Below are 14474 nucleotides of genomic sequence, written 5' to 3'. Positions count from 1 at the left end.
ATATCTGTCGGCGTGAACTGTATTAGAGTTTAAGGTTTAAGGCTTTAATAATTTTCCTCTTTCTGCTTTAAACCAAAGAAAGCCTGTTTGTGCTCATTTCTTTGCCTGATAATTGGAAACAGTGAACAAGGATTCACGAAAAAGGGGAGCTCAAAACAGTGTGTTTAAAATTAAACCCTGTTACAATTAGACCAGGTAAACATAGCAAAAGACCCCTAGACAATGCTCACCTCATCATAACAGTAGCAAGGCAATTCACCAGTTATAGCAGCAAGCTTTTATTTGACACCGACCACATGTTGAGCAATTATCTCTCTATCAATATATGCACTCCCATAGAGCTACGGGGTGTGCGATGGAGAATGGGTAAGCTGTGAATGTTACTGCATAATAAGACTTAGTAATGCCAACCCCACTGTCCTCAAAATCAAGAGTGAAACTCTTAAAAAATCAAGAGGTTTGGTATAAAAAATCATGAGTTGCTTTTCTTTTCACCAGGAAGAAATATAGATTGACAATTGGTTTATAAACCTCATTAAGGGCTTTTTAAATCTTTAATGGATCAGAGGTCTTTACAATAACAATATGACTGCATATGAAAATTCTTTACAAAACACCTACCTGTTTTCCTGTGTTAAAGAAGGTGCCCTCCCACCACAGTCACTATTGGCTGAAACAGCTGTCTCCTTATAGGATGAAATGCATGTTTCCCAGCTTAATACATGAAAAATACATTTATCTACAGTGGAGTGATTACTATCACTGCTAAATTGGAGTTACTCAAAATATGACAGTGGTAGTTAATTCATATGAAAAATAATTGACAGGTAAAGTCCCTCTGGTCCATCCAGCCCATCCCACACAATTGTGATACTGCGTGCATCACAATATATAAGCTCCTCACCCATAAAATGTAAAGCTTTCATTTATCAGTTTCAATGGCCAGTTTTAACCATTATTTTCAGTTGCAGTATCTTGAAATAGTTTAGTATAACAAGTGGACATGTAGAATAATAGATACTCAGTGAACAGTATAGTACCAATAGATAACAACTTGCAATTTTACAGTCCTCTTGATGCAGGGTTGCATTTTAAAGTGGATTACATTGAAGTGTACAATACTGTGGATACTAAGCAGGAGGGGAAAGTTTAAAAATAAAGAGTAGGTTGGGAAATAAAAGGCATAATAAAAGTGCTTTCGGGAGTTTTTTTTAATACACAGAAGGTGGAGAGAACTGAATAGAGAGGGCAAGACTGTAATGGCTAAATAAGGGCCATCAATAATGGAGTGAAGAAGTGAAGAATGGTAAGGATCTTGGTATTAGAAGAGTGGAGGTGGCATGGAGGAATTTGAAAATTAGGCCAAAAATTTAAGTCAACTCACTAGGACACAGGAACCACTGGAGTTTGGAGAAGATGGTTGAGGGCAAGTGAGGATGTGAGTTGCAGATATTAAATGAGTTCATGCTTGTGAAGGAGTGAGGAAAGAAGGATGGCTAGGAGACTTTAGAGAATTTAAACCTTGAGATGGTGATGACATGAATTAAGGTTTTAAGTGGAGGCAGAACCAAAAAGGATGTTTCCTGTTTTGACAGTGTCAAGTAAGAAAACATTTGTACTAATTTACTCAATCATTATTTGAAACTAAATTATTATATTCCCTCTGAGTATCAAGTTAAGGAAAAAATTATATTGAACTGTGATTGTTTCCTGACAAAATCATAGAATGATACAGAGGCCATTCGGCCACCATCCCTGTGCCCGCCTTTTGAAAGAGCTATCCAATTAGTCCCATTCTCGTATTTCCCCATAGCCCTGAAAAAATGTTCTCCTTCAAGTATTTATCCAAATCCCTTTTGAAAAGTTATTATTAATTCGGCAAGATCCTAATAACCCACTGCATAAAGGGAAAAATGTTTCCTTATGTTGCCTCTGGTTCGTTTGTCAATCATGATAAAATATACATAGGTTGATCGGTCTGTGTCTTCTCTAAGCTGTACATCACCCAGTCCCACAGCACAGGGACATAGAAATGTGAAATACAAGCAAAATATTGCAGATGCTGGAAATCTGAAATAAAAACAAGAAATGCTGGAAATACTCAGCAGGTCTGGCAGCACCTGTGGAGAGAGAAGCAGAGTTAACGTTTTAAGGCTCGCTGACCTGAAATGTTAACTCTGCTCCTCTCTCCACAGATGCTGCCAGACCTGCAGAGTATTTCCAGCCTTTCTTGTTTTTATAATAGAAAAGTGACACTGTGTCATCCAGTAACTACAAACAAATCTAAAAGTTTGGGGGAGGAGAGAGGGAAATAAAATGAGAAAGTGAAGTGAAATTTAAAAAAATACATTCAGTAATAAAATGGATCTTTTGGAGCAGAAAACAGGCTGTTTGCCTAGAGTTGGTGTTACGTGACATTGACAGGCTGTTTTAGCATGACTCAAGCCAAAAATGAGTAAGAGAGGGGGAGAGCAGCCTGGCTTCTGGCTCACCATCCTCAACCTTTCTCCCTGCCAGCAGCTGCTGTGAATCCAACTTTGATCCCCTTTTTAAACACAGCGACGATGGGCGTCCTGAGCCAGGTGGTGAAAGTCGGAGCATTGGGTGAGAATAATGGTAAGTCTCAGACTCCTTTATATTTTTGTCAAACTGTGGCCCCAAGCCTGGTGTGTGTGGGTCTCACTCGGCCGGGCCTGACTTTTGAAGTGAGTCACTGCAGTAACATCGACCCTGTGCTCCCGGCTCACCAAGGGGCGAATTCCATCTCTCACCTGCTGTTGGGGGCCACGGGTCTGTCCAAGCTGCTCGGGGACTGTGAGAACAGATAAAGAAGATGGCTGTATAATTCTAGATAATGCCTCCTGCTCCTGCCCCCAACCCCGGAAAAGCAACAGGACATAGTAAAAGATGCTTTTAAACCTGTCTGTCAAACTCCTGAGATTTCAGAACCCTCTTGTGAGATTGCGAGTGATGCTCACTTTACTTCGAAATCCTGTCTCTTGTGAGAATTAGCATGTCTGAATAAGAGTTTGTTTGAAATGCAGTTACATCTTCCCGAGATCCATGCAAGGCACCAAAAAGTAGGTTCAAAACTGAGGTTTGACAATTACACTGGAAAAAGCAAGTTTCCAATTCGTGTTTTTTTTCACTTTTCTTATTGGATCAACACCTGATTTAGTGCCAAATAAATCTTTTGTGACATATATAACATTCAATGAAATTTCACCCAAATAGGTGAGATACTACAGTTATTACCAGTCTCCAATTCATGCATCATGATGCACAGTGCAGAAACGATTTTGTATCAATGCCAATCAGGTCAAATATCAGCAATAGAGTAGATGCTTTTATCTTTGCCGTTGAACATTTCAGGACAAAACTATTCTTTTTCTTTTAAATTCAGAATAGGTGTGTTGGGCTGTGCTTTTGTACAGAGCTCCTGCAGGCAGCAAAAGTACCGGGGCCTGCTCCCCGCATTTACATTACTAAAATTAGCTCCTTTATTCTGTCAACAGAATCATACACCCACATTGTGATGGCATTGGGATAAGGGAGGCAGGGCTGTTTACAGTATAAAGTGTAACTGCAGTTGATTGCACACTGGTAAATGTCAAAAACACTTAGTGAGAAGTGTCAGGCCTTACTGCTCCAAAAAAATAAGGAAGCACGCAACCATAAAAGCTGTTCAGAAAAAAAATCTGAGGCATACACTTTGATTTGGTCAAACATTTGCAGACTCCTTTTTTTTCTATACAGTTTATTTACAAAATGTATTAAAATTCCTTTCTTTTACAACACCTCATTACTGAGCCTCAGTAAATGATGTCCACTCATGCATCTTTATGCTTTAAATATTTGCTATTTTGCTCGTTAACATTTCTGTGTTTGCCGATGTGCAATTTTAACAAAAAAAAATCTTTAAATGACTACAGCTTAACTTCTATAGCTTGAAGTTAATAGCGGGAAGTGTAGGCAATCACCATCTTACATGCAAGTTTAAAAAGAATGTAAAGAACTCAAAACCTTCACCTCAGTGAAGTCTTCACTCTTGAAAACTGACACAAGTTGATCAATCTACATTGGTTCTGTTCATATAATCCTTTAAAAAAATCATTTTTTGTTTTCCTATAGACACTTTATTTGTGGAGTTCTGGTTAACCTTTTCTCACTTGATCAGGTCACTCTCGATTCAAATTAAATCTTCTCAATGATCAGACACTTGAAAATATTCAGAGAGGAAAAGGTTAAACATACTTGCTCCTATATAAAAGTAGGCCATTTCATTGTACGTCATTGTTCACATTCTGTTTGACATCTTGACAGCCACCTTCTTCTCTTCCCCACAGATTGGATGTTAACCTACTGAATCCCCATCTTGTAATATTAACAGAGGTAATTAGTATGTGTAGGTACTTTACTGAACAGCCTGGATTTTATTTTTTTAAAAACTTACAATTATGCTTTTCTCTCACAGAATAGATATCATGTAAGAATTTTGTCAAGGTATCTTGCAAGAAATATCTAATTTTTAAAATTGCCTTTATTTCTGTTAGTTAATCAGTTATTAAAGGAACTGTTTTTAGACATTATTTTATACTGCATATTTCATTTGAGTGTCATTCAAATTTTTCATTTTAATTGGTGTGAGGAGGCTACACCGGCACTCAACGTAATAAATCCCAATATTATTGTAGAGACATTTTATACATGAAACCTTTTCTCTGCAATAGTTGTGTTATCAAATGATGGCTTTTTGCTGAACTAAATTGATTTTATTCCAGTATATAATTTCACAGAGAAGCTTGATTTTTTTGTACTCTGTCCTGTATTTTCAAGCAAGCTAGACTCTTATTGTGATTCAGAATGATGAGTTGCATTGTTGTGATTCTCCATTATGTTCCATAAGGCACTGAAGGAGTGTTCAGTTTTTTATGAAAAGTCTGGTGCACCATCAGCCACTCTGGTACCATGTCTGACACCTGGTACAGCGTGCAGTGACCGCAGGTAGTCAGGGGTCATGGCACGGCCGTTTTCTCCAATGCTCCCAAATATGGACAGTGTTCCTTTGTTTTGCGTGGCATCAGTATAGGTGACCTGTGTTACAAAGAAGGAGAAGGAAAGAATGTCTACCATTAAAAATTAAAGCATTAAATACATCACAACAAAATTTATGGGTTGACTGCCAAATAAATACCTTGCCTGACACATTAATTTTTGAAATGTGATACATTTCCCCACATTGCAAAGAAAATGTCTGGTAAGTTAAAATAAAGCACAAAAAAGGAGTCAAATTAAGTAATTGTTATGACCAGAAAAAATTAGCGCATTTCCAGCCATGTATTGCCTGGGTTGCATCTTCTTCCTTGGTAATGTTGAAAGAGGAGGTAAGTCAGACGCTAGAGGGGTTTAAAATTGATAAAGGGGAAGTATTAGATAGGCTGTCTGAACTTAAAGTGGATAAAGTACCACGGCTGGATGAGATGCACCCAAGGATACTGAGGGAAGTGAGGGTAGAAATTGCAGAGGCACTGGCCATAATTTTTCAGTCTTCCTTAGACTCAGGGGTGGTGCCCAAGGACTGGAAAATTGCAAACGTTACACCCTTGTTCAAAAAAGAGTGTAAAGTTAAGCCCAGCAACTACAGGCCAGTCAGTTTAACTTCGGTGGTGGGAAAACTTCTAGAAAAGATAATTCAGGACAAAATCAATAGTCACATGGACAAATGTGAGTTAATTAAGGAAAGCCAGCATGGATTTCCTAAGGGAAAATCATGTTTAATTAACTTGCTGGAGTTTTTTGAGGAGGTAACAGAGAGGGTTGATAATGCTGTTGATATGGTGTACATGGACTTTCAAAAGGCATTTGATACAGTGCCACACAACAGACATGTGTGCAAACTTTTAGCTCATGGAATAAAAGGAACAGTCGCAACATCGATATGAAATTGTCTGAGTGACAGGAAACAAAGAGTAAATTAAAAGCAAAATACTGCAATACTGTTGGAAATCTGAAATAAAAACAAGAAATGCTGGAAATACACAGCAGCTCTGGCAGCATCTGTGGAGAGAGAAGCAGAGTTAACGTTTCAGGTCAGTGACCCTTCATCAGGAAACGAAGAGTAGTGGTTAATGGATGTTTTTCAGGCTGGAGGAAGGTTCGTAGTGGAGTTCCCCAGGGATCAGTATTGGGACCCTTGCTTTTCCTGATATATATTAATGAACTAGACCTTTGTGTACAGGGCACAATTTCAAAGTTTGCAGATGATACGAAACTTGGAATCATTGTGAACTGTGAGGAGGATAGTGTAGAACTTCAAAAGAACATAGACAAGTTGATGGAATGGGCAGACAGGTGGCAGATGAAGTTCAATGCAGAGAAATGTGAGGTGATTCATTTTGGAAAGAAGAATATGGAGAGACAATATAGAATAAAGGGTACAATTCTAAACAGGGTGCAGGAGCAGAGGGACCTAGGTGTATATGTGCATAAGTCATTGAAGGTGGCAGGACAGGTTGAGAGAGCAGTTAATAAACAATACAGTATCCTGGGCTTTATTAAAAGGGGCATAAAGGACAAAAGCAATGAAGTTATGTTAAACTTGTATAAGTCACTAGTTCGGTCTCAGCTGGAGTACTGCGTCCAATTCTGGGCGCCGCATTTGAGGAAAGACGTGAGGGCATTGGAGAGAGTATAGAAGAGATTCACAAGAATGGTTCCAGGGATGAGGAATATCAGTTATGAAGATAAATTGGAGAAGTTAGGACTGTTTTCCTTGGAAAAGAGAAGGCTGAGAGGTGATTTGATAGAGGTATTCAAAATAATGAGGGGTCTGGACAGAGTAGATAGAGAGAAACTGTTCCCATTTGTGAAAGGATTGAGAACGAGAGGGCATAGATTTAAAGTATTTGGTAAGAGAAGCAAAAGTGACATGAGGAAAAACTTTTTCACGCAGCGAGTGGTGAAGGTCTGGAATGCACTGCCTGAGAACATGGTGGAGACAGGTTCAATTGAAGCATTCAAAAAGGAGTTAGATAGTTAAATGAAAAGGAAGAATGTGCAGGGCTATGGGGAGAAGGCAGGGAAATGGAACTGAGGGAGTTGCTCTTTCAGACAGCCGGTGCAGACATGATGGGCCGAATGGCCTCCTTCACCACTGTAACAATTCTGTGATTCTGTATTATAAAATTTGCAAGAGATATATGCATTTGCATGATATACTAACTGCACCAAACTTGCATAATTATAATAAATATTATTATAGAACTGGTTAGAGAATTGGTCACAAAGATTTGGTAGATTTCAAAGTTGCTAGAAAAATTACGATTAGCCAAGCGTAGATATCTTTAACAACCTGAGAGTTTGTATGAATCAGCTACCTCAAAGGTAATAACAAGACCTAAAAATATTTAATTTGTTTATTCAGATTCTGCTCATGTTACATTTTAATTTAGTGTGATTAGTACAGCTGCTCTTAATGTCAGTCAATTCTACCCAGGTGGGATGCTATCATTAGTGTTCACAGGGGTGGATATTTGTTTGAGTGTAGAATTGTGTGCTCACCATCTTCCCATTCTTGTTCTGAATTGAGTCCTGCAGAAAATTTATATTTCTTCTCATTTTTTTTATTGTGTGTATCTAAGGATTCCATTTCAGATGTGTTTGGTTTCTCTCACAGTCAAATGCACAACCTTTAATCACATAAGACGAAAAGAAATAAGAGCAGGAGTAGGCCATTGGGCCCCTCAAGCCTGCTCCGTCATTTAATAAGATCATGGCAGATCTGATTGTGGCCTTAACTCCACTTTCCTGTCTGCCCCCCATAACCCTTGACTCCCTTGTTCATCAAAAGTCTGTCTAACGCAGCCTTGACTGTATTCAATGACCCAGCCTCCATTGCTCTCTGAGGAACAGAATTCCAAAGATTAACTACTCCCTGAGAGAAGAAATTCCTCCTCATCTTTGACTTAAAAGGGAGACCCTTTACATTGAAACCATGTCCCCTAGTTCTAGACTCCCCCACAAGGGAAACATTCCCTCAGCATCTATCCTGTCAAGTGGCCTCAGGATCTTCTATGTTTCAATAAGATCACCTCTCATTCTTCTAAACTCCATTGAGTATAGGTCCAACCTGCTCAACCTTTCTTCATATGACAACCCCTTCATCTCTGGAATCAGTCTAGTCAACCTTCTCTGAATTGCTTCCAATGCAAGTGTATCCCTCCTTAAGTAAGGAAAACAAAACTGCATAACTGCAAGTAGTATTCTAAGTGCAGTCTCATCAATGTCCTGTATAGTTACAGCAAGAGGGTCACCAGTGACTGTTTTGGTAGCATGCTTGCCTTTGTGCCAAAACACAATGAGTTCAAATCCCACTCCACAGACTTCAGCATAAAAATCTAGGTTGGTACTCCAGTGCAGTACTGAGGGAGTGTTGCACTGTCACAGGTGCTGTCTTTAATTTGAAATGCTAAATTTAGGTGTATGTAAAAGTTCTCAATGGCACTATTTCAGAGAGCAGGAAATTACCCCAGAGTCCTAGCCAATTTTTATTCCTCAATTAATATTACCAACAAAAGATTATTTGGTCATTTTCACATTGCTGTTTGTGGGTGTTTGCTGTGCACAAACTGGCTGGCATGTTTTTTGAATTACAAAAGTGACTACATGTCAAAAGTACATTATCAACTGTAAAGTGCTTTGGAATGTCCTGAGGCCATGAAAGGTACTATATACGTGCAGGTCTTTTTAAATATTATTTGTGAAGTTAGTTGGGAGGACATCACCTTACCCTTGACCCCTCTCATACTTTTGGCAAAAATTAGATATATAATAGACACAGGCTACTTAGTGGAAGAAACTTCCTTTGGAGAACATTTGAGGTTATAAGGAATCAATTCTCAAAGCCAATGTGACTTTACAGGGGGGTTCATATAAAGTATCTTTTGCAAATGGGCGTGGCAGAATTCCATTTTCTCTAAAATTCATTTTTGGATTATGTATGTTCATTCTTTTCCATATGCTCCAATGGCAATGTTACAGAAGTGGAAGTTGGCAAACTTTGTAATGGAGAAGATATAGGATTGGAAACTTAGCCGTCAGTCAAATAGGATGCTGAGGCTGTGAACAGTCTGGCTCAACCTGCGACAGTTTCTGCAGAGAGGTATGGAATTGATGGGGAGTATGGAGTTTGTGGCAGGTGCCGATGTTTAGCTGGAGAAAATTGTGGCATATCCAGCACTGGATATTAGAAAGCAGTCTAAAAACATAGTGGTTGTGCGGGAGTGTGGTAATGTAGAGCTGTCTGTTGTCAATGTACATGTGGAACTTGGCCTCATGTCTTTGGATGATGTCGCTAAGAGCAGCATGAAGAGGAGGGGTTCAAGAATAAAACCTGGGGGGGCTCTAGAGATAACAGTGCAAGGATGGGAAGAGAAGCCATTGCTGGAGAAGCTGTAGCTGCACTTGTACTAGTGAAAAGTGGAACCCAGTGCAGTTCTATTGAGCTAGTCAATGAAGTATAGGTGTTTGAAGAGAAAAGTGCAGTTGACAAAGGCTGCAGATAGAACGAGGAACAATAGTGTGTCACAGTCACAGAGGATGGCATTTGTGACTTAGATTAGGCTCATCTTAATGCTGTGGCGGGATGGAAATCTGATTGGAGAGATTCAAATATGGTGCTGCGGGAAAGAAGGGCACAGGTTTTGGAGGCAACACCACATTCAAGAATTTTGCACAGAATAGGGAAGGTGAGATGGGGCATTAGTTTGCAAGAACAGAGGGATCGAGGGTAGGTTTTTTGAGGAGGATAGTAAAGAAAGTACCTTTAAAAGGGAGAGGATCGGTACCTGAGGATCAGGAAAGGAAGCTGAGTAGTCCATGGTTTGGTGAGAATGGAATCAAGGAGTCTGGCGGTGGGTGTCATAGGCAAGCTTGGAGCTGTCATGAAGGAAGGTAGGAAAGAAACTAGAGAAATGTGTGGGTTCAGTGTTCAGACAGAGGGGAGTCTGAGGGAATGTTTGGCTTGTTGGAAAAAGGGAAACAAGTTGCGCCAAGGGTAACTGGGAGGATATATGCCAGGGGCAACTGAATAGATCACCTCAGTCTTAATGATAAAGAATTCCATAAGCTGCTTGTATGTTGTTGAAAGTGAGTGTGGAAGAGGCAGGGGAGAGGGGTTTAAGGAGATTGTTGGTAATGTAGAAAAGCCAGAGGTTATCTTTTCTCTGTAGGATGATCTTAGAGTAGTGAATGATTTTAGCAGAGGATGGCAAGGCCAAATAGTGCTTGGTGTGGAACTGGCAGTCTTATCTGATGTTTAATATATGGCATAACCACCAGTGCTGTTTTAGAATTAGGATTAACCTGATATTTCTTATGCAACCCTGAGTTGCAGGAGGACTGATTGCTCTGTAAAGATTCGTTAAAACAGAAAGTGCTGGAAATACTCAGCAGGTCTGGCAGCATCTGTGGAGAGAGAAGCAGAGTTAACGTTTCAGGTCTATGACCTTTCATCATTTATTTTATTTTAGTGCTTTATAAAAATCTCAGTTTGTGAACCACATGTATTTTCAGATAGTTTACTAAATTGATCTGATGGACTGCCAATTAACACAGTCCTTGATTGAGCTTTATAAGAATTTAATTAAAATTTTGAAAGTAAAGCTATTAAGGATATTTAAGGGACCACATGCTGATGTAACAACTAATAGTCATTTGTCTTGAGATTAGACTTTTTGGATGTTGGCATAGGAATGCTTACCGTTTGTATGAAATTTCTTTGCCTCAGATTTTACTGAATGTAAACCTGTTGAAGTTAAATGGAATTGCATACAAATACATTACATATTTATATGTTAATATTTGAAGAGGCTAATATTTTCAAGGCAATAGATTGAGAATGTGTAGGCAGGCACATTCAAGCAAATAAGAAGCCATGGGAAGTTTGTAGTACATCTATCAGAGGCTATCCTTTGTCCTATAGTTACCTTCGAAAGTATCCTCTTTGGAATGCAATCTGTACCATTACTGATTTTATTATACATAAAACAAACATAATTTTGTCATTGTAATTTCCCCATTCTGTGTATCGATGAAAGGTCTCCACCTGAAGTATTGTGCTGGCTTTCTCTTTCAGATTCACTGACTGACATGCTGTGTATTTCAGGTATCCAGAATTCACACTTTTTCTTCTCATCTCTGAACTAATATGAACCTTAATTTATGTATTTGCAACCTTGTGTCAAATTCCTTCTTCTAATCTATAACAGAACATTCAGCTTATCTATAATGTAACATTCAGTTTATCTATAATATATTATGATGGAGTACACCTTGGAGATAGTAACCCTGTCAAGCCCAGACAGATGCAAACTTTCATTTGATAACTTTTTGGTGTTTGCTTTTCTCTTCCTGAATCACTGCCTGATTGTACTATTGCAAATAGCGATATCCGAGCTGGTTCTGTGTAAGGTTTCAGGAATTTTTTAGATTGTGTTCTAACTAGTATAATACAATTTAATTACATTTCTCAGAAAATCAGGAATCTGGTGGAGATAGAAGGAAATTTACAGTCTAGGTGACCATAACTTTGAGTCAGATTCTTCAGTTACTTGAGAATCGACCTGTTACAGGTCATATGACTATATAACTTTTTATAGGAATTTGTAGTAATGCCTGATATTGTAACAATGTAACAATTGCTACTTATAAAAGTGCTTCTGTATAATCTTTTTACATATAAATTTTTAATATTTACATGGTTGCTCATATTTACACTGTTTTGATAAAGTAAATGAAAAGAAACTGTTTCCAGTGGCAGAAGTGTTGATGATCAGAGGACACAGATTTAAGGTGATTGGCAAAAGACACAGAGACGACGCTAGGATTTTTTTTTGCACAGTGAGTTGTTGTGATCTGGTATGCACTGACTAAAAGGGTGGTGGAAGCAGATCCAATAACAACATTCAAAAGAGAATTGAATAATACTTGAAAGGAAAAAGAAATTGCAGGGCTATGGGGAAATAGCAGGGGAGTGGAATTAATTGGATAGCTCTACCAAAGAGCAGTCACAGGCATGACTGGCTGAATGGCTGCCTTCTGTGCTGTATCATTTTCTGATTCTTTGTAATCTAACTCATGGATTTTAGCTTGAGTTACAGAATTTACTAATGTGACATTTTTGTTGGTTTAAAGATATCTGGAGCACATAATAGGTAGTTTTATATTTTCCCTGTGTGTGCCCCTAAGACAGTGTGTTCTGTGCCCATCCTCTGATAATGCTCTCCTGCCATTTTGTGCATTAGGTTACATTTTCATTCATAGGAAGTGCAGGGTGATTGCAAGAAGCTGACGTTTGCATTACGTGCAAGTGAAAGTTATTGGGAAAAGGCCCAAGTTCTCACATTTGAATCAACATAGCATGTTTGTTACTTTGGTAATACTAAAATGTTGATGGATTCAGGAAAGGAGTGGTAGCTACATTGTTGAAAGATTAAGAACATTCTACATTACCTTCTCTTAAGAGTATTTGCCAGATAACTTTTTCTGGTATCTGCCTGTTTTACTACACAGCAGTTGTATATCTATGGGTAATGAGGAACCAATTTATGGTGGCACTATACGAGGGAAATAAAGGGTTAGGATAAAGTAATTTTGCTCAGATAGGACAAGAGTTGAAAGTGCCATACCCCAGAGTTAGTGCTAGGTCTACTTTTCTTCTTAGTATTTATAGATGAATTGGATCCAGTCAGTGTATTTACTCTGTAGGAGTTTAGGATAATACATTTTAGGAGGGAAAACAAGGAACTGAAGTATAGAAACAACAGAAAGAAGCTGAAGGATGGGAAGTGGATAAGAGCGACTTAGGGGTTCAAATATATAATTCTCTCCAGTACATGCAGTTAAAGAAATGAAAACGGTTGACTTAATTTTGGGCTTTATAAATAGGGACATAGAGTAAAAGAATGATAAATTTGTAAAAGACATTGATTAGACCACATTTAGGGCTGAATTTTGTTCAGCTCCCGACGTTGGGCTCCGTGGTGTGGGTGGTGGTGGGGGGGGGGGGGGGGGGGTGGGGTGGAGGGGGGAGAGGGAGCAGGAAGATCGAAGCAGCAGCGGCCTGCCACGGAGCCCGAAGCCAGAATTGCTGGGCCCAATCTTCCCGGTAGTGGCGAGGCTCCGTGGCAGCCCCTCTGCCACTCAGTGATAGGACCCGACTTTGAATATTTAAATAAACCACATGAATACATTTAAATTGAATTACCCGTGATCTTACTGTGGGATCTAGATTTTCCATGCGACGGGTGGCACTCGCGCTTTCCCGTACAGGGAAAGCTGGAGCCACCGAGGTGGGGAATGGGGGAACTCAGGATTCTTAATGTTATTGGGGAAGGGGGTCAACTCTGCAATTGTAGGTGGGGTGGGGGGAAGAGAGGGGTGACCTCTGCACTTTGTGTAGTTGTGGGGAGAAGGGATCAACTCTACAATTACAGTGTATTGGGTGGGGGAACGGGGCTAACATTTATTTTCGGTATAGTGGGGGGTTGGGAGTACGGGGTTCAACTCTGCAGTCTCTGTGCAGGGCTGGCTGTCCTTTAGAAATGGTGGTGGGTAGGGGGGGAGTGCGGGGTGAGTAGCAGCCGCCCTGTATGTTCTAATGAGCCGCTGGGCTCAAGATCATGCTGGTATGGCAGCGCACAGCCCGTGTGTGTAGGCCGCCATTTTTTTCACCCACCACCGCTCCTTGCGGCGGGAAAACAAAATTCAGCCCTTAGAGTGCAGTTTTGGGTATCCCATTATAGAAAGGACACTAAAGCCATAGTGAGCTAGGATGCTGCTGTAGGTGAGAAACCATAGTTATGAGGAGAGATTTGAGACACTGGGATTAATTCCACTGGAGCAGAGAAGACTAAGAGGTTATTTAATATAAATTTTAAAAATTATGAAAAGTTCCAATAGGGAAAGGCTAGTTGAGGTATCAGGAGGGATCAGCTGCTCAAAATTGCCATTAAGAGAAAGGAGATTTCTTTTTACTCAGAGGACAATTGGAGCAAAGAATGCTTAAGCACAGGGTTGAGACATAGATCAGTGCACCTTTTAAGGGCATATTGGATAAATATTTGAAACACAGGAAGATACAGGGCTATGGGGAGACAGTAGAATTACATTTGAACTGCATGAGCAAATATCTGGCAGTCCCATGGAGTTGAACAGCCTTTGTCTGTGTTGTGACCTTCTATGGTTCATCCTAATAGATGCTGTAGCCTACAACAATCAGTTACATTAATGGCAGCCCACTGAAATGGTCATCATGATGTGAGCCTTGATATTGAATATTGGTAGGCTATCACAGCTGAGCCTGACTCTGCTATTGCTTGACACATGAACTTCGACCAAGGCATGATGGATAATAATAAGAATGGGGAAGTGTAACTGATCCCTGCCCCTCTATTGCTGGGTCACTGAAGTCAATT

General features: G+C 39.6%; 1 protein-coding gene across 7 annotated transcripts in view; it reads right to left on the bottom strand.

Moving 5' to 3' along the window:
- Positions 1-3787: 3787 nt before the first annotated feature.
- LOC137377583 (glutamate receptor 3-like) overlaps positions 3788-14474 on the bottom strand; it is a 415021-nt gene continuing 404334 nt past the window's right edge. For 3 of the 7 annotated variants that reach the window (XM_068047365.1, XM_068047356.1, XM_068047357.1), the window contains exon 16: positions 3788-5094. In XM_068047365.1, coding sequence (XP_067903466.1) covers positions 4930-5094 — 165 coding nt within the window. In that variant the 3' untranslated portion in view covers positions 3788-4929. Of the gene's footprint in view, positions 5095-10759; positions 10805-14474 lie in introns of all 7 variants that reach the window. The other 4 variants (XM_068047358.1, XM_068047361.1, XM_068047359.1 and 1 more) reach the window with 3 other exon arrangements.

The sequence above is a fragment of the Heterodontus francisci genome, chromosome 15 (assembly GCF_036365525.1).
Source record: "Heterodontus francisci isolate sHetFra1 chromosome 15, sHetFra1.hap1, whole genome shotgun sequence".
Lineage (NCBI taxonomy): Eukaryota > Metazoa > Chordata > Chondrichthyes > Heterodontiformes > Heterodontidae > Heterodontus > Heterodontus francisci.
The sequence above is the reverse complement of the archived record's forward strand: the minus strand, read 5'-3'. Positions and strand labels throughout refer to the sequence as shown.